The sequence below is a fragment of the Halichoerus grypus genome, chromosome 6 (genome assembly GCF_964656455.1).
Source record: "Halichoerus grypus chromosome 6, mHalGry1.hap1.1, whole genome shotgun sequence".
Classification (NCBI taxonomy): domain Eukaryota; kingdom Metazoa; phylum Chordata; class Mammalia; order Carnivora; family Phocidae; genus Halichoerus; species Halichoerus grypus.
The window spans coordinates 83,861,941-83,880,387 of NC_135717.1; the positions used below are offsets into that span (position 1 = coordinate 83,861,941).

An 18,447-nucleotide genomic window follows, 5' to 3' on the forward strand; every position below is an offset into this window, starting at 1 on the left:
GGACCAAATTGATTAAAAGCCGGAAATGAATTTAGAAGGGAACTGAAGGAAAGAGGGAAATCCGCGGCACCTTCGTTGCCCTCAAACAAGGTCATTTCCTGCATAGGATCGATAATTTCCTGTTTACTCAACGAAGTCAGAGCGTACCCTGGCTTTCTGGAATACACATGGTAATTAAATTCTTGTGAGCCTTTGGTCCCAGGCTTCCCATTTACTTACATTACCTAAAAGAATGAGACAGAGGAAAGGAAAAACATGGGGTTTAACGCGCCCTAGGGAAGGATAGGGAAACTGAGGCTCTAATAGAGAAAGCTAAGGATGGACCCTGGACCACAGTATCCAAGCAGGTGGGTTCCTAAAGAAATCATTCATAAAATAATTGAAGAGAGTGGGCGGAGGTGTAGAGACCTGAAACGATTTGTCTGAAGTAAGAGCATTAATCATACAGAAACCTTAGGTAGGGAATATATTTTGTTCATTGTTGTACCTCTGATGCCTGGTAGTGTCAGATACATGGTCTGAGATCTGAACCAAACAAGAATAGAAGACTTTTTTATAGTATAAAGGACAAATTCTAAAGATGCCAGACCTTTAGAATATGTTTTTTAAAGTATCTATATCAAAATAGTGGCTCAGTCCGTTGAGTCTGCATTTGGCTCCTTGAGCCTGCGTTTGGCTCAGGTCATGATCCGCAGTCCTGGGATGGAGCCCTGTGGGGTGCTCCCTGCTCAGGGGGAGCCTGCTTCTCCCTCTCCCTCTCCCTCTGCCCCACCCCTACCCCCCTTGTGCTCTCTCGCAAATAAATAAATAAAATCTTTTTTAAAAAATAAAGTATCTATAAATAAATATTTTAAAAATAAAGTATCTATGTCAATTTCATAATCCTGGAAAATGTTTCACACTTACTTACCACCTGGGTTAATCCAGCCATAAAATGAGAGGTAGATCTTCTTCCCAAACCTACCATTTTCCCCTTAACACCCTGAGGCCTTTAAAATTTGCAAACAGATTTCCCCTTAACCTACATTCCTAGAAAAAATTGAAAAGTTAGATGGAATTAGTAAAAAAGATGGCCTCTACATCCAATGAATGGAAAATAAGTTGTTTAACCTACAATCTGAGAGTCAAGGGTAGGAAGAACTTAACTATTTGAGAGTATTGAGAGATAATCAGCTTTACCAGAAATTACGGAATCACTTGCTTCCCAGCAAGATTTCACCAATGCTTTAACATGGTCTAAAAACTGCTCTGAAATTGAGGAAACAGTGCAAAAACTTCCCAAAAGTGTTGTAACTATTCCCACTGCAGGACACTGCACGGGCTGTTGGTCAAGATTCAAGTACCTTTTATTTATCCAGAATGATGCCCCCTTTATAATTTTCTAGAATCTTCTAGCCAGATAGTTTATGAGAGAGTATATCATACTGGCTCTTCAGTATAATTATGACAATAGTTTGAAATAAGGGGAGGAGCAGGGGGCAGCTATATATGCAATAATAAAAGTACCATAGGAAAGTTATTTCTAAGCTACAAATAATTCTAGCATAATAAGGTATACATTGTTGGGCGCCTGGGTGGCTCAGTCGCAAGCGTCTGCCTTCGGCTCAGGTCATGATCCCAAGGTCCTGGGATGGAGCCCTACATCGGGCTCCCTGCTTGGCGGGAAGCCTATTTCTCCCTCTCCCACTCCCCCTACTGTGTTCCCTCTCTCGCTGTGTCTCTCTCTGTCAAATAAATTTTAAAAATCTTAAAAACTCACCCACCAGGGGAAGCTGCAGAAAGGGGAGGAATCAAGACTGTTGCTGAAACTGTTGAGTTCACGAACATAGTGCCTTCCTTAAGATCCGGGTATCAGGAAGCTACTGTTGCTAACACTGCCTCAGCAACCTTCAGTGGCCATGAAGCTTGTAAATGGTTGCTGGGACAAGGCTGCTGAAAACCCCGACATCCCATGACCATGCCGGCCAGCAGCAGCTACCAAAGCAGCCAGGAGAGGGCTCCTGCCTCACTTCCACTTCTCAGGTCTCTTGGATGTGCAAATTATTGATAAATCGGAACTCACAACTAGAATCCTAGCTACAAGAAAATCTAGGAAATTGAGGTTTTGGTTTTCCAGCCTCTCTAAGGAGAGGAAAGTATATAAAAAGGAGGGAGGGGTACCTGGGTGGCTCAGTGGGTTAAGTGGCTGCCTTTGGCTCAGGGCATGACCCTGGGGTCCTGGGATGGAGCCCTGTGTCAGGCTCCCTGCTCAGAGGGGAGCCTGCTTCTCCCTCTCCCTCTGCCCTTCCCCTGCTTCATGCTCTGCCCACTCCCCACCCCCGCAGGGATCAGTCAGTGGAGCAGTGACTCTGGATCACAGAGTTGTGAGTTCAAGCCCCACATTGGCTATAGAGATTACTTAAAAATAAAATCTTCATTTTTATTTTTTTTAAGATTTTATTTATTTGAGAGAGAGAGAGCATGAGTGGCGGGAACAGCAGAGGGAGGGGGAGAAGCAGACCCCCGCTGGGCAGGGAGCCTGGCTGGGGGCTCCATCCCAGGACCCTAGGATCACAACCTGAGTGGAAGGCAGACGCTTAACCAGCTGAGCCACCCAGGAGCTCCAAAAATAAAATCTTTAAAAGTAATAATAAAAAGGGGCACCTGGGTGGCTCAGTTGGTTAAGCATCTGTCTTCAGCTCAGAGCATGATCTTGGGGTCCTGGGATCAAGTCCTGCATCGGGCTACACACTCATCAAGGAGTCTGCTTGTCTCTCTGCCCTTCTCCCTGCTCATGTGTGTGCACTCTCTCTGTCTCAAATAAATTGAAAATCTTAAAAAAAAAAAAAATAGGGGCGCCTGGGTGGCTCAGTCATTAAGCGTCTGCCTTTGGCTCAGGTCATGATCCCAGGGTCCTGGGATGGAGGCCCGCATCGGGCTCCCTGCTCCTCGGGAAGCCTGCTTCTCCCTCTCCCACTCCCCCCTGCTTGTGTTCCCTCTCTCGCTGTGTCTCTCTCTGTCAAATAAATAAAAATCTTTTAAAAAAATAAAAAATAGGGGCGCTTGGATGGCTCAGTCGTTAAGCATCTGCTTTGGCTCAGGTCACGATCCTGGGGTCCTGGGATTGAGCCCCGCATCCGGCTCCCCGCTCAGCAGGAAGCCTGCTTCTCCCTCTCCCACTCCCCCTTCTATGTTCCCTCTCTCGCTGTCTCTCTTTGTCAAATAAATAAATAAATCTTTTTAAAAAATAATAAAAATAAAATAAAATGTCCTTGGATAAGTAGAATGAAAGGATTCTGAGCCAGAAGCAGCACAAGAATGAAGCAAAGTCTGTTTCACACTTTTTAATTTTATAAACCAATAGAGATATAATGGGGAGCAGAGAATTTTTATATAGTCACATAAAGACATTACCAACTACCATCTACCATAACCATCATTTCATTGGAGAATTAACATTTTTTAAAGGAATTTTTTTTAAAGATTTTACTTATTTATTTGACAGAGAGAGAGAGCATGAGCAGGGGGAGCGGCAGGTAGAGAGAAGCAGGCTCCCAGCTGAGCGGAGAGCCTACGTAGGACTTGATCCCAGGACCCTGGGATCATGACCTAAGCCGAAAGCAGACGCTTAACTGGCTGAGCCGCCCAAGCGCCCCAAGAATTAATATTTTTAATACCAAAACGATGGGAAGGTTATACTCTCAGAATTTAAGAACTGGATACATTTCACCTCAAAAAAAAAAAAAATACTACCTTGTTCTTTCCTTTCCTGAGGAAACACTGTTCCAGTGTGGCATCGCTATGAAACCACAGAAGTAGTATGAGGTCACAGCCGTAGCAGGAAAGAAACTCAGCTTCTTGTCTAGTCTGTTTCAGACTTGCCAAATAGCCTTGAACAGGTCACTTTACCACTGGGCCTTCATCTACTGCTAACTAAAATTAATATTACAAACAAATATTAACATTTAAGAAAGGAGAAGAGAAGGTGTGGAAGAAACAGTTTCTAAAAGGAACACAGACTAGAAAAAAAAACTTATTTAAAAAGGCATTAGACTAATGGAACTCTTAGTTCTCTTACAGTTCTAAAAGTCTATTATTCAACTTTTTTTCTGGACTCCTAATAACCCTCGACCTGGACTTTGGCTTGTAGAGTCTACTTATGTCAACTCATCCCCTTCAGTGGCCCAGATTTAATAAAGCACAGGTTTTTTTTTTCATGTCACTCTTTTTGTTCAAAAGCATTCCATGGCTACCAATTGTCAATAAAATATAATCCAAACTATTCAGCGTGGCATTCAAGGTCCTCCTCAGTCCTAATCCCTACCTGACCTGCAATTTCCTGCCATTCAAAAAACAACTGGTATCACCTGACCTATCAGGTTTTATTTGTTACCATTTTCCCCCCATTTTATTTCAACAAATATTCATTGAGTTTATTGAGCATCTTCTATGTGCCAGACTCTGTGTTAGAAACTTCAGGTTCAAAGATGAATCAGGGGGCTCCTGGGTGGTTCAGTCAGTTAAACATTCAACTCTTGACTTTGGATCAGGTCATGATCTCAGGGTCGTGAAATCAAGCCCTGGTGGGGCTCCAAGCTCAGTGGGGAGTTTTCTTGAAGATTCTCTCTCTCCCTCTCCTTCTGCTCCTCCTCCCTTCTCAAGAAACAAAACAAAATAGGGGCATCTGGGTGGCTCAGTCGGTTGAGTGTCTGCCTTCAGCTCAGGTCATGATCCCGGGATCCTGAGATGGAGCCCTACGTCGGGCTCCCTGCTCATCAGGGAGTCTGCTTCTTCCTCTCCCTCTGCCTGCCACTTACCCTGCTTGTGCTCTCTCTCTAATAAATGGATAAAATCTTAAAAAAAAAAAAAAGAAGAAGAAGAAGAAACAAAATAAAACAAAAAAACAAAGATGAATCAGGCTCAGCCCCTGTTAGAGTGACTACCCATCCCAGGTTGCCCAGCACTATCCCAGGGAAACCCCTTAGTCCTGGGATAACTGAGATAGTTGATCACCCTGGCACCTGTTGACAAGAAATTATAAGGATCTTAAGATCCCTTCTAACTCAGAAACTCTGCCTAGATGCATATTCTTTTCCCCAACTTTCTTCCAGAGTAATTATTTTGGATTTCCCTAACAATTAGCATAGTATCAAAGACTATTCCCCAGCAATGACTTTTATGTTTGTACCACTGCCTAGATTATAAAATCCTGGAAGGCAGATACATCTTTTCAGGACTTCACAGTGCCTACTAGAGCCTTATAATGATAGTAAAAGGGATGCAGGTTGAATTGAGCAGAGAAGTTGGACAAATTAATATGTCAGGCTTTTTTGTTCTTAATTGAAAACTTTTTAAGGTAAAACGCATCAGGAAAAATGTTTTATTGGGTGGTTGTTTTTATAAAGTTAACAGCACCCAGACCAAGTGACAGAACAGACCCCAGAAGCCCTGCTGTCCCTTCCAGTCACAATCCCCCAACGGGTAACCACAATCTGGATTTATGACACCATGGATTAGTTTTGCTGTTTTTGACCTTTACATAAATAGAATCTTTCAATACATTCTCTTTTGCACCCTGGTTTCTTTCACTAAACTTTGCGAGATTCATCCATATCGTTGCATATCACCTTAATACATCTGCTCTCATTGCTGTATCCTATTTCGTTGAGTGAATATACCACCATGTATTCATCCATTCTTCTTTCAATGAACATTGGATTATTTCCAGTTTGGGAGCTATTATGACTACTGCTGAGATGAACATTCTAGTACCTATGTTTTGGCGAACATGTATATGCATTTCTGTTAAAATACCTTGGAATAAAATTGTTGGGTCACAGAGTAGGCCTATGTTCTGTTTTAATAAATATTGCTAGTTTTCCCAAGTGATTGCACCAATTTATCAATGTATACCCCCAATTAACAGTGTATGAGAGTTCTGGATGCCTCATATCCCCTCCCACGTTTGGCATTCCTTCTTTCTTTCCTTTTCCTCCTCCATTTTAACCATTCTGGTGGGCCTGCTGTGGAATCTCATGTGGTTTTAATTTGGAGTTCCCTGATGACCAATTCAATTGCATACCTTTTCATGTGTTTATAGTTCACTGGGACGATCTCTTTTGAGAAGTTCAGTGTAGATCTTTAAAAAAAAAAACAAACAACAACAACAACAACAAAAAAAAACTGTCACTATTGCCTCGCCTCTTTACTAAAGGCCAAGCCATCATGGTGAGGCTCCAAATAATTCCAAGTTAGGTTCGGAGAAGAGCAATCTCTCCAAAACACTTCTGTGTTCTCTTGGGCCCTCCCCTCCCCTGGAGAGCACCAACAGGGCAGCAGGGGACGACTTTTATTAGAAACTCGAAAGAGTCCTTCCTGGGAGGTGGAAAGAAAGACAGTTGCGTTTTTCATCAGAAAACAGCCACAGGGGCCAAAAGAACTACCAGGAATTGCCCCCGCCCCCGCACCCCCGTCCGCCTTCTCGGCACCCACTCTGGCCCGCCCCGCGGGGCTATCTGGGGGCACCATCTCGGGGGCGAGGGGGCGGTGAGGGGGACGGGTATCTCTTAAAGCAGAAATGTTAACACCCTCCTAACGGCGACTTTGAGGATGGTGGGGCCCAGCACTGTTTCCCCGTAAAGGGTTCCCAGCCCCCTGGGTCCGAAGACGCCGGAGGGGTCGTGCAGCGGCCGCCCGCGCCGGTCAGTTTGATGCAAAGGTGAGAAGTGGGGCTGGGGCCGCCGTGGTCGGGACTCGCGAGCCGGACCCCCGCGCAGCCCGCGGGTGGGAGCGCGCGTCTTCCTTCCGGAGGGAGCCTGATAAACGAGTCACGGTTTACTACCACATCAACGGATCCGTCCCAAAAGAATCCTTGGCATTTGGCAGCAGCGCGGGGGTCCTAACGGCTGCTCAGCGAGCCCCGCGTAAGCGCAGCGGCGCCGTCACTGCCACTCCCGGACGCAGCGGCCTGGGACAGCGGAGAAGCCTGCGGGGCCCCGGAGATGGGCTGTTGAGCGGAGCCGCAGGGCCCAACTGCAGTTGCGGGGTCCGGGTGGTGGGCGCGCTGCGCTGTCCAGTGGCCGGCAGGTGGGAGGACCAGCCCGCGAGCTGGGATCGGGTCAAGGTGGGTGGAGACCCAGAGTTGGGCTGGGCGGAGGGAGAGCGGGTCCTGCGGCTCTGGAGAAACCAGCACGTCGCCTCTGAGTATTGGAGAGAATATTGGTTATTTCCCGAGCACCTATTGTGTCTCAGTCCCTGCTCTAAATGCTGGGGATCCCACTGTGTACCAGACAATGGCCCTGCCCTCCCGGAGCTTATATTCTAGCGAAGAGACAGACAAGAAAAACACACAGATATATAATAAAATGCCAGACGGTGATAAATCTTATGAAGAAAATACACAATAAGATGGGGAGGGGACTGGTGTATTAACCTGGGCGAGGGAGAAGGGATGGTATATTAAATCGGGGGAGGAGGGGGGGGATGGGGTGGGTCTGAGAAGTCCTTTCCCAGGAAGTGTCTTTTGACAAGAGACCTGAAGGAAGTGAGGAAGCCATGAAGAATGGTCCAGGCAGAGGGAACTTGAAAGATGTCTACCAGGGGTTTAACCGTTAAGCAGATGAGATTAGTTTTGTAGGTTTTTGCAAGATGAAAACTGGAATTTTCTTAGAAAATTATGGATCATCCATTCATTTAATGCTATATTCCTGAAGTGTAATAGAAGGGGAGTAAGGCCATGTGTCCTTGGCAAAATACTGTTATTAATTTTGTCCCAGTTTAATACATAGACTAAATTTAGAATTTCCATTTGTTTTCAAGAAGAACTTATCTGAATCAATTTCATAAATAACCAAGTAGCATCTCCCTTTTAACAAAAGTATATTTACTCGAGTTTAAAGAGTTATGGGCTGTTTTTGTTTGTTTCTGGATTTGTCCCCTCCCCCCACCCCCCTAAATGAGGATGACCTAGAAGACAAGAAGTAGCAGACAGGAAAGGAGAGAGATGAGACTGGGGTGAGAAGTTTGAAGAGAGAAATGGAAAGGAGAAGTCACAAGGAGGCTGTGGGATAGTCAGAGGAATGGTCTGTCCTAATTCTCTAATTGCTCCTGATAAACTCAGGAAATAATACTGGTGCTTCAACATACAACATCTCAACTGATCCCCACAACTGTGCATCCACTTCAGGAGAGGAGGGAACAGATTCAAGACTTGATAACTGGTTAAGCAGAACCATGATTTCTGACTTCACTACAGCTCGCTGAAGCACTTTAGGCCAAAGGTGGCTTATTTCCAATATTTTAAATTTTATATGGCAAAATAAGCCACATTAAGTCCCAGAATTTTGTAACAGCAAGATTACCTAACCCCTGCTTATTTTGCTAATGGGGAAACCACTAGTTGATGACAGACCAATGACTCAAAATATAAGGGTTCCATTTTCACCATATCCAGCTCTGTCCCTTTTCTCTCCCCAGAACCCTTAACTTGATAAAATTCTTCCTGCTGGCCACTGAACAAGTGGAAAGAGCTTTGTTGAAGACCCCAGAATTGAGTTAATCTAAGACATCATTAGAATTCTGTGAAGGTTTCACGTTCTTCCACAAGTATTTATTGGTGTGCCCACTGGTGGGCTAAGTCATACTTAAGCTCTCAAGGAGTTTAAGTAGATAGAGCGAATAAATAACTAGCCAATTACAATTTACAGGAAGCAGTACCTTGAAGAGGAGTTGGAGGGAGAATCAATTCTTAGTATAGCAGAGAGATGGAGCGCAACAAACAGGATGTGAGTATTAAGAATTTATGTCAGATTGCTATCAAACTGTTTTGTCATGGTTGTGTTAATAATCATAATACCTAAACTTTTGTTGTCTTGATCATGTATGACATACATAAGTGGTGGTGGGACAGACTGTTGCAGCCAATGGACTTGGTACATTCTCACATTCTCTTTTCACAATTAACTAGTATTTGCCCCTTGTGGTGTTTTGTGCTTTCATATTATCAAGAGTAATAAGAATGATAAAATATCCATGTTCAGCATTGCAATTGCAAACAGGTCTTGGTAAAATTATACATAACTGGTCTTGGGGGAACATCCTCAAAAAGACGCATGGCTATGTAGGTGTGAAGAATAATACAGAGTAATATATGAATGCACGATAGAACTCTTCTTATAGAGCAGACTCTAGAGTGTAACTGAGTCCCTATTACCTTCGAAGCATTGTGATAAGAATCTCCAAAAAGGCATTAACACTTTGGAATGAGATGGGGTAGGGTAGACATCATTGGGTGGCTAAAATCACATATTGCATCAAGTCAGTGGTTTACCACATGTGATCTCATCTAGAAAGACTTTAAATAAGGTTGTTTCTGGGAAATCATTGGTATCTTGCATGGCTGCCATCCTTTCCTGTCTGCTACTTCTTGTCTTCTAGGTCATCCTCATTTAGGGGGGTGGGGGGAGGGGACAAATCCAGAAACAAACAAAAACAGCCCATAACTCTTTAAACTCGAGTAAATATACTTTTGTTAAAAGGGAGATGCTACTTGGTTATTTATGAAATTGATTCAGATAAGTTCTTCTTGAAAACAAATGGAAATTCTAAATTTAGTCTATGTATTAAACTGGAACTGCCTGATTTTTTTCCTGAACTTTTTAATAGTCATACTGAGGGAAGAAAAGCTGGGGGAGCAATTGCTCTTCCTTAACATATTTTCCAAAAGATGTACATTTTGGAAAAATTTAAAAGTCAACACATTTTAAAAGATGATACATTTACATGACAGTTGTTAAGACTATTTTGGAAAGATGTTAGAGGAAGCACTATAAGAGCACGATATGAAACGCAAAGCCACCGTGCCCCTGCCATCCCAGACCCCTATCTAGTCCCCCCTGCTGTATACTTATTTAATAATTAGATTAAACCCTTTACTTTGTTTTCCATTTCAAAAATCACAGAATTGTCTATCTCTGTTGTTTGTGAGCTTCTAATTATGCCAATCTTATCGTTATTAAGATATCATATATCATTGTTGTTTTTATTTTAAAAGAAGTCTGTATCTATGAAACATCCCAATAATACAGAAATTACAGGACAGAGTCTCCTGAATCTTGGTAGTAATTAAGGATAAATAAAGGTTTAAGATGGTTGTTGCTGTTGTTACTTTGGACAAGGTCATTTTGACATAGCCAGATACAAATGGCTATGAAAGTTTGTCCTATTTCATATCTATTAGCCACACTATAATTAGCTTTTTGCATGACATCTCTCTTTGCCTATTATTGTAACAATTAAATTAGATCATATATTCTAAGCACTTGGCAGAGTATTTGGCTATGTAGGGAAAAATCCAGTTCTTCCCTACTGTGATTCTTTCCTTTGGGTCTTGTTTACTACTCACACAAAACACTTCAGTTCTAGTCACCAAATGTGTGGAGGTTTTTCCTCACACCGAGCAATTTTCTGTAACACCACTTAGTTGTCCTACAATTTTGTTCAATTAGGACACTATCTACCTGGAGATAGTACCAGATTCCACAGGTTAGGGGCCCAGTCCTACTAGACTGACCCTCCCCCCAACACACTCACACACTTCAGATACCAGTTGCAAGCCCTGGTTATACCCATACTTCTGACCAACTGGCCCTAGATCGGGGGTTCCAACAACCCCTCCTTTGGGTTTGACTAATTTGCTGGAGCGGCTCACAGAACTCAGGAACACTTACTTATATTTACCAGTTTATTAAAGACTATGATAAAGAGTACAGATGAACAGTCAGATGAAGAGCTACATAGGGCAAGTCTAGGGGGTTCCCAAGTGCAGGAGCTTCTATCCTCCTGGACTTGGGGTGAGTCACCCTCCCAGTATGCATGTGTTCACCAGCCTGAAAGCTCTCTGAAACCCCTACTATTGGGATTTTATGGAGCTTCCTCATGTAGGTATGATCAATTTCTAGCCCCTCTCCCTGCTCTGGAGGATGAGGAGGTAGGGCTGAAACTTCAAGCTTCTAACCATGGCTTGGTCTTTCTGGTGACTAGCCCCCATCCAGGAGTCCTCTCATTAATGTAATGAGTCACCTCATTAGAACAAAAGATGCTCCTAGTGCTCTCATCACTTAGGAATTTATAAGGGTCTTAGGATCTCTGTGTCAGGGATGGGGTCAAAGACAAATAATAGAACAAGAGATGCTCCTAGTATTCTTATCACTTAGAAAATCACAAGGGTTTTAGGAGCTTTGTGCCAGAAGCTAGGCATATAGAAAATATTAAATAATTGGGAACTTCCAATTATTTACATACATTGATTTGTGAGGCAGATGTTATTATCTGAATTCAAGGTTTAAGATCTTGAGATAAATTTTCAAGGTCACACAGCTAGAGCATGCTAGAGCTGGCCTGTGATCAATGTCTTTATACCAAAGCCCTCTTTCTTTTCTTTTGTTTTTCATTTTTCTTCTAGTAGACAGATCAAGAGGTTCAGAATTCAAAAACAATTGGGAGAAAGCAATCACAGTGTGAAAAATGTAACCTACATTAGTATTCACCTGTTAGATTTTAGTTTAGGTTCAAGAGGAGATCAGGAAGGAATATAGAGTTAGAAAACTAAATCTAGGGGCACCTGGGTGGCTCAGTGGGATCATGACCTTAGGCTCAGGTCATGATCCCAGGGTCTTGAGATTGAGCCCAGCATCAGGCTCTCTGCTCAGCGGGGAGCCTGCTTCTACCTCTGTCTGCCGCTCCCCCTGCTCGTGCTCTCTTTCTCTCTCTGACAAATAAATAAATAAAATCTTAAAAAAAAAAAAAGAAAAAGAAAACTAAATCTAAAGACATCCAAACATCCTTGCCCTCTAGCCCTCTGTAACTCCTTAGCTTGCTATGTTAGGGAATACCACAGAGGTAAAATGACACATAAACATCACTTATACAAATTATGATGGGAATCAGATATATAGTTCTTTTATTCAAGTATTGCTCCCCTAATAAAATAATTTATGGAGTAACAGGATTGTTTTTCTCAAAAATGGGTAGTTCTCTGTGATTCGGTTATTCATTCAAATATTTCAAATAGTACCTATGGTAGTACTGTTGGTGCCAAGGACTAACCTCAAGTAGCTTATATTCTGGCAAAGGAAGTGATACATTCTATTAAGAAAAATAAAGCAAGGTAAAGGCATAGATGTTGGGATGGGAAGGTAGGATTGCATAAATAATGTGGTCAGAGAAGGCCTGTCCAACATGAATTTGAGCAGGAACCTGAGTGACAATAAAGAGCCAGCCATGAGAAGATCTGAAGGAAGTGTTTCAGATAGAGGGAAGAGTAGATGTAAAGGTGCTAGGGTAGAAAGTCTCAGCAGATTAGAGCAAGGAGTCCACAAAGTTTTCTGTGAAGAGCCAGGTAGTATTTTAGGCTTTGTAGGCCCTATGTCTCTGTTAACAACTGTTCAACTCTGCTGTCATATGTTAAAGCAGCCACAGACATTATGTAAACAAATGCTCTGTTAACAACTATTCAACTCTGCTGTCATATGTTAAAGCAGCCACAGACATTATGTAAACAAATGAGCATGGGTGTGTTGTAATGAAACTTTATTTATAAACACAGGAAGAGGCCTGACATCAAGAGCATAAACCATAAAAAAAAAAAAAAAAGATAATTTCGGCCTCACCAAAATTAAAAGCTTTTGTTCTACAAAACACCCAGTGAAGATGGTAAAGAGACAGGCTACAGAGAAAATATTTGCAAACCACATACTGACAAAAAGCCCTCTCAAAACTCAACAGTAACTATAGTCAAAACAGTGTGGTATTAGCATAACATTAGACATAGATCAATAAAATAGAATTGAGAGTCCTGAAACAAACTCCCATATGCCTATGTCCAACTTTCAACAAGGATGCCAGGACCATTCAGTGAGGAAAGAATAGCCTTTTCAACAAATGGTGCAGGGACAACTGGATAGGCACATGCAAAAGAGTGAAGTTAGACCCTTACCTCACACCATTTACAAAAATTAACTCAAAATGGCTCACACACCTAAATGTCAGACCTGAAACCATAAAACTTTTTTTTAAGATTTATATATTTATTTGAGAGAGAGAGAGGTGAGCAAGGAGCAGAGGGAGAGGGAGGGGGAAATCCTTAAGCAGATACCCCGCTGAGCACAGATCCCCGGACCCTGAGATCAAGAGTGACACCTGGACCTGAGCCGAAATCAAGAGTTGGCCGCTCAATGGACTGAGCCACCCAGGCACCCCTAAAACCATAAAATTTTTAGAAGAAAACATATATGTAAACTTTTGTGATCTTGCATTAGGCTATGGTTTCTTAGATAAGATACCAAAATCATGAATAACAAATGAAAAAATAGATATATTGGATATAATCAAGGTTAAACACCTGTGCTTCAAAGGACACCATCAAGAAAGTGAAAAGACAACCCACAGAATGGGAGATAATATTTGCAAATCATGTGTATGGTAAAGGGACTTGTATCTAGAATATACAAAAATTAATTACAATTCAATAATAAAAAGACAAATAATGCAATTAAAAAATGGTCAATGATCTGTATGGACATTTCTCAGAAGATAAATGACTAATAAGCACATGAAAAGATGCTCAATATCACTAGCCCTTAGGGAAATGCAAATCACATCCACAGTGAGATATTTTTTCACGCTCACCACTTGTCTATAATTGAAAATACAGACACTGAGGGGCGCCTGGGTGGCTCAGTTGTTAAGCGTCTGCCTTCGGCTCAGGTCATGATCCCAGGGTCCTGGGATCGAGCCCCGCATCGGGCTCCCTGCTCCGCGGGAAGCCTGCTTCTCCCGCTCCCACTTTCCCTGCCTGTGTTCTCTCTCTCGCTGTGTCTCTCTCTGTCAAATAAATAAAAATCTTTAAAATAAAAAAAAGAAAAGAAAAGAAAATACAGACACTGAAAAGTGTTGGCAAGGATATGAAGAAATTGAAACCCTTTTTACATTGCTGGTAGGAATATAAAATGGTATAGCTGCTTTGGAAAATAGGCTAGCAGTTCCTCAAAACATTAAACATAGAATCACCATATGACCCAGCAATGCCGCTCCTAGATATATACCCAAGAGAAATGAAAATGTATGTTTACACAAAAACTTAAACTTGAGTGTTCATAGTAGCATTATTCATGATAGTGGAAATGTCCATCAACTGATGATTGGATAAATAAAATGTGGTATATCCATACAATGGAATATTATTTAATAATAAAAGGAAACAGTGCTGATACATGCTACAATATGGATAAAACTTGAAAACATTGTACTGAGTTTATGAAGCCAGTGACAAAAGTCCACATATTATATAATTCCATTTATATGAAATGTCTAGAATACACAAATCTATGAAGGCAAAAACAACTCTGTGAATATACTAGAAACCACTGAATTGTACACTTTGATGGTGAATTGTATAGTATGTGAGTTTTATGTCAATAAAACTGTTATTTTAAAAACCTCAACAGTTTTTTAAAGAATGAGCAAAAGGGGTACCTGGCTGGCTCGGTTGATAGAGCATGAAACTCTTGATCTCGGGATTGTGAGTTTGAGCCCCATGTTGGGCGCATAGAGATTACTTTAAAAAAAAAAAAAAAGGAATAAACTATTGCTACATACAACAACTTGGATGGATCTCAAGGGAATTATACTGAGTGAAAAGAGGCAATTTTAAAAGGTTATATATGATATGATCTTGTTGTGGACTGAATATTTGTATTCCTCCCCATCCCAAATTCATTATGTGGAAATCTAATCCCCAGTGTGATGGTACTTGGAGGTGGGGCCTATGAGAGGCTATATCCCTCATGAATGGGATTTGTGCCTTTGTAAGAAGAGGCCAGAGAGCTACTTTGTGTGCTTTCTCTCTGCCATGTGAGGATACAACGAGAAGGCGACTATCTGTAAACGAGGAAGAAGACCTTCACCAGAACCCAACCATGCTAGCACCCTAATCTTAGACTTCCAGCATTCAGAACTGAGAAATAAATTGTTGTTTAAGGCACCCGGTCTATGGTACTCTTGTTATAGCAGCCCAAACTAAAATAGATCCCATTTATATAACATTTTTTTGAATAGTAAAAATATAGGGCGCCTGGGTGGCTCAGATGGTTAAGCGTCTGCCTTTGGCTCAGGTCATGATCCCAGGGTCCTGGGATCAAGTCCCGCATCAGGCTCCCTGCTCCTTGGGGAGCCTGCTTCTCCCTCTGCCTCTCTCTCTCTCTCTCTGTCTCTCTCTGTCTCTCATGAATAAATAAATAAAATCTTCAAAAAAAATAAATGATAAAAATATAGAGGTGGAGGACAGACTAATGGTTGCTACTGGTTGGGATCGGGAGAGTGATAACTGGCCATAGGGTGAGTAGATTTATCAATATCAATTCCCTGGTCGTGATACTGCACTATGTTATGCAAGATGTTGCCATTAGGGGAAACTGGGTAAAGAATATACGGGATCTGTGTATTATTTCTTACAACTAGATATGAATCTATAATTACCTCAAAAAGTTAAGAAAACAAACTACAAAAACAAAACACAAAAAACAGGTGGTAGGCTGCATTTGGCCCAAAGACCATTATAAGAACAGCAAGGAAGGAGGGTAGTGCCTCAAGGAGAAGAGTAGGAAATAAGATTGGGGGGAGGCAGCCCAGGGCCGGATCACCTAGGGCCTAGCAGACCATGGTAAGATGTTTGATTTTTTTTTTTTTAATATGATAAAAGGCCACTGGAATGGTTTTGACCAGGGGAGAAATAAGAGCAGATTTATGTTTTTAAGAGGTCACTAAAACCTGTTGGTTGGAGAATAAACTGTATAGAAGCAGACAGATCTGTTATTGACATATTGGTAGAGATCATGTTGGCTTGAGTAAAGGTGGTAGTAACGGGTAGTAAAAGCAGTCAGTTCAGCAGGCAGGACTTGCTGATGAATTGGGTAGAGGGTGAGAATGTAATACAGAACTCAATACTAGTTCCTTTGTTTTTTAACTTAAGCGATTGAGGTAGGAAAACTGGAGGAAGCACAAGTTAGTGGAGGAGTGAGCAGGAGCCTGGAGCACTTCTGGGTTTGAGATTCCCATTAGCCTTCCTTGTGGAGACATCCAATTCTGTAGCTTAGAGACCGGGTCCAAACTGGAGATTGAGATTTGATATAAATGGTATTTAAAGCCATGGGTCTGGAGGTGACAAGCCAGGGCATGAGTGTATGTAGAAAAGAGTTTTAAGGATTAGACACTGGGGACAGTCCAGCATTTAGAAATGGTGAGAAAAGGCAGGAACTAGAAACCAGGACAGACTGATGTATCAAAAGTCAAGGGAAGAAACTTATTTGAGTGATTAGGGTTTTGTCAGAGGTTTTTGAGTGGTTGGGTAGGAAAGAGAGAATTGGCCATTGGATTTGATAAGATTGAGTTTGTTGATGACCTTGACAGAAGTTGTTCAGATAGAGCAGGAGGGACAAAAGCCTACTGGAGTAGGTTTAATAGAGATGACTTAAGGAATGGGAGGAATTTTACTTTAAAGGGAGCCCAGATATGGGGCGCTCATCTTGAGAGGGACTTCCTTCCTTCCTATAGAGACAGAAGAATTATTTCCTTTCTATAAAGGAATATATGTGTTTTAAGAATTTTTTATGGTAGGGGCGCCTGGATGGCTCAGTCGTTGGGCGTCTGCTTTCGGCTCCGGTCATGATCTCAGGCTCGTAGGATCGAGCCCCACATCAGGCTCCCTGCTCCGTGGGAGGCCTTCTTCTCCCTCTCCCACTCCCCCTGCTTGTGTTCCCTCTCTCACTTTGTCTCTCTCTGTCAAATAAATAAATGAAAATCTTAAAAAAAAAAAAAATTTTTTTTATGGTTAAAAAAATATATTTAGAATTAGCCAGCTGGACTCAGTTTAGATGATCCCATTTTCTTTGGCAACATCCAAAGCATCACAGTCAAGAGGCAGGTGAACATGTACCTTCTGTCCATCAGGCCTGATGAAGGCATTGGCTTTGGCTGTGTCAGTGTCACAGAGCTTCCTCACAGCCCATTTGGTCTGGCGCTTGGTGGCTCTGACATACACAGTGAATGCAAGAACACTGTGGTCTTCTTCATGGCTGAGTCAGTGGTCGGGGAGAATTGATGATGGCATAGTGGTCAAGCTTGTTTCTCCTGGGGATGCTCTTCTGAGGATGTTTGGGCTGCCTTTGGAGCCATGGTGTGTGGCACCTTTTAGCACTGCTTTTTTGGCCTTTAAAATATTTGCTTTTGGCTTCAGCTTTGGGAGGGTCAGGGGCTTCCTTCTTCACTTTCAGCATCATCTTTGTAAAAAAGGCAAGAATTTTTTTTTTTTTTTAATTTGACAGAGAGAGACAGCAAGAGAGGGAACACTAGCAGGGGGAGTAGGAGAGGGAGAAGCAGGCTTCCCACGGAGCAGGGAGCCCGATGCGGGGCTCGATCCCAGGACCCTGGGATCATGACCTGAGCCGAAGGCAGACACTTAATGACTGAGCCACCCAGGAGCCCCAAAAAAGCAAGAATTTTTTAAATGAACATCTAACCCCCATCTCCCTGCTTAAGAAATAGAGTCTTATAGGTAGTATAAGATTCTCCTCTAGCTTCTCACCATGTCTTAAGTCTCCACTTTTTTGAAATTTGTCTTTATCTAAGGAAAGTCTTGGTATGGGGGCGCCTGGGTGGCTCAGTCAGTTAAGCATCTGTCTTTGGCTCAGGTCATAATTCCTGGAATCCTGGAATCAAGCCCTGCATCATCAGGCTCCCTGTTTAGTGGGGAGTCTGCTTCTCCCTCTCCCTCTGACCCTTACCCGCCCCCGTTTGTGCCTCCCTTGTATGCTCTCTCTCTCTCAAATGAGTAAATAAAAAATCTTTAAAAAAAAAAATTCTTGAGTAAGACAAGAAGGAAAGGAATCCAGTTTTCTAGTGGAGGGGCTGGCTTTAACAGATGGGAACAAGAGGCACATCATCCATTTTAACAGGAGGGAAGCTGAGTGTGTGGATACTGACAATAGTCAAACTAGTAGATTTCGTAGTGAAGAAAATGAGGAATTTGTCTTCTCTAGGTTTCCAATAAAGTTATAAATGAGATTATCAATTGAGATTGAAAAAGGAAGAAGAGATCTTAGAAATTTCAAGAGTGAGGAAAAGGTGTGAAATTGTTTTCTTGGAGAATAGAGAGTTAATTGATTTTGGAAAATAAAGCTTTGCAGAGCAGTGCTGAGAGCCCACTTGAGATTATCATCTAAATTTAATGTGAGACCAGTTAACACGGTAGTGGATTTTTCCCCACCTATGTTTGCTTAGTTATTGAGTGCAAGCAAGCAGAGTAAGTAGAGTTGGAATTAACCAAGGGTTGGGATTGCACCAAGGAATACAAGAGGAGGGGAGGAAGTGCCAGGGAATTGCAAATTTGTGCAGAGGAGTGTGTAGAGTGATGAG

At 42.2% G+C, this 18,447-nt stretch overlaps 1 protein-coding gene across 1 annotated transcript in view; it reads left to right on the top strand.

Annotated features, from left to right (window-relative positions):
* The first annotated feature begins 6,561 nt into the window (after positions 1-6,561).
* Positions 6,562-18,447, top strand: part of SLC2A3 (solute carrier family 2 member 3) — a 92,931-nt gene continuing 81,045 nt past the window's right edge. The window contains exons 1-2 of the mRNA XM_036116583.2: positions 6,562-6,697; positions 8,685-8,762. Of these exons, the coding sequence (XP_035972476.1) occupies positions 8,742-8,762 (21 nt within the window). The 5' untranslated portion in view covers positions 6,562-6,697; positions 8,685-8,741. The remainder of the gene's footprint in view (positions 6,698-8,684; positions 8,763-18,447) is intronic.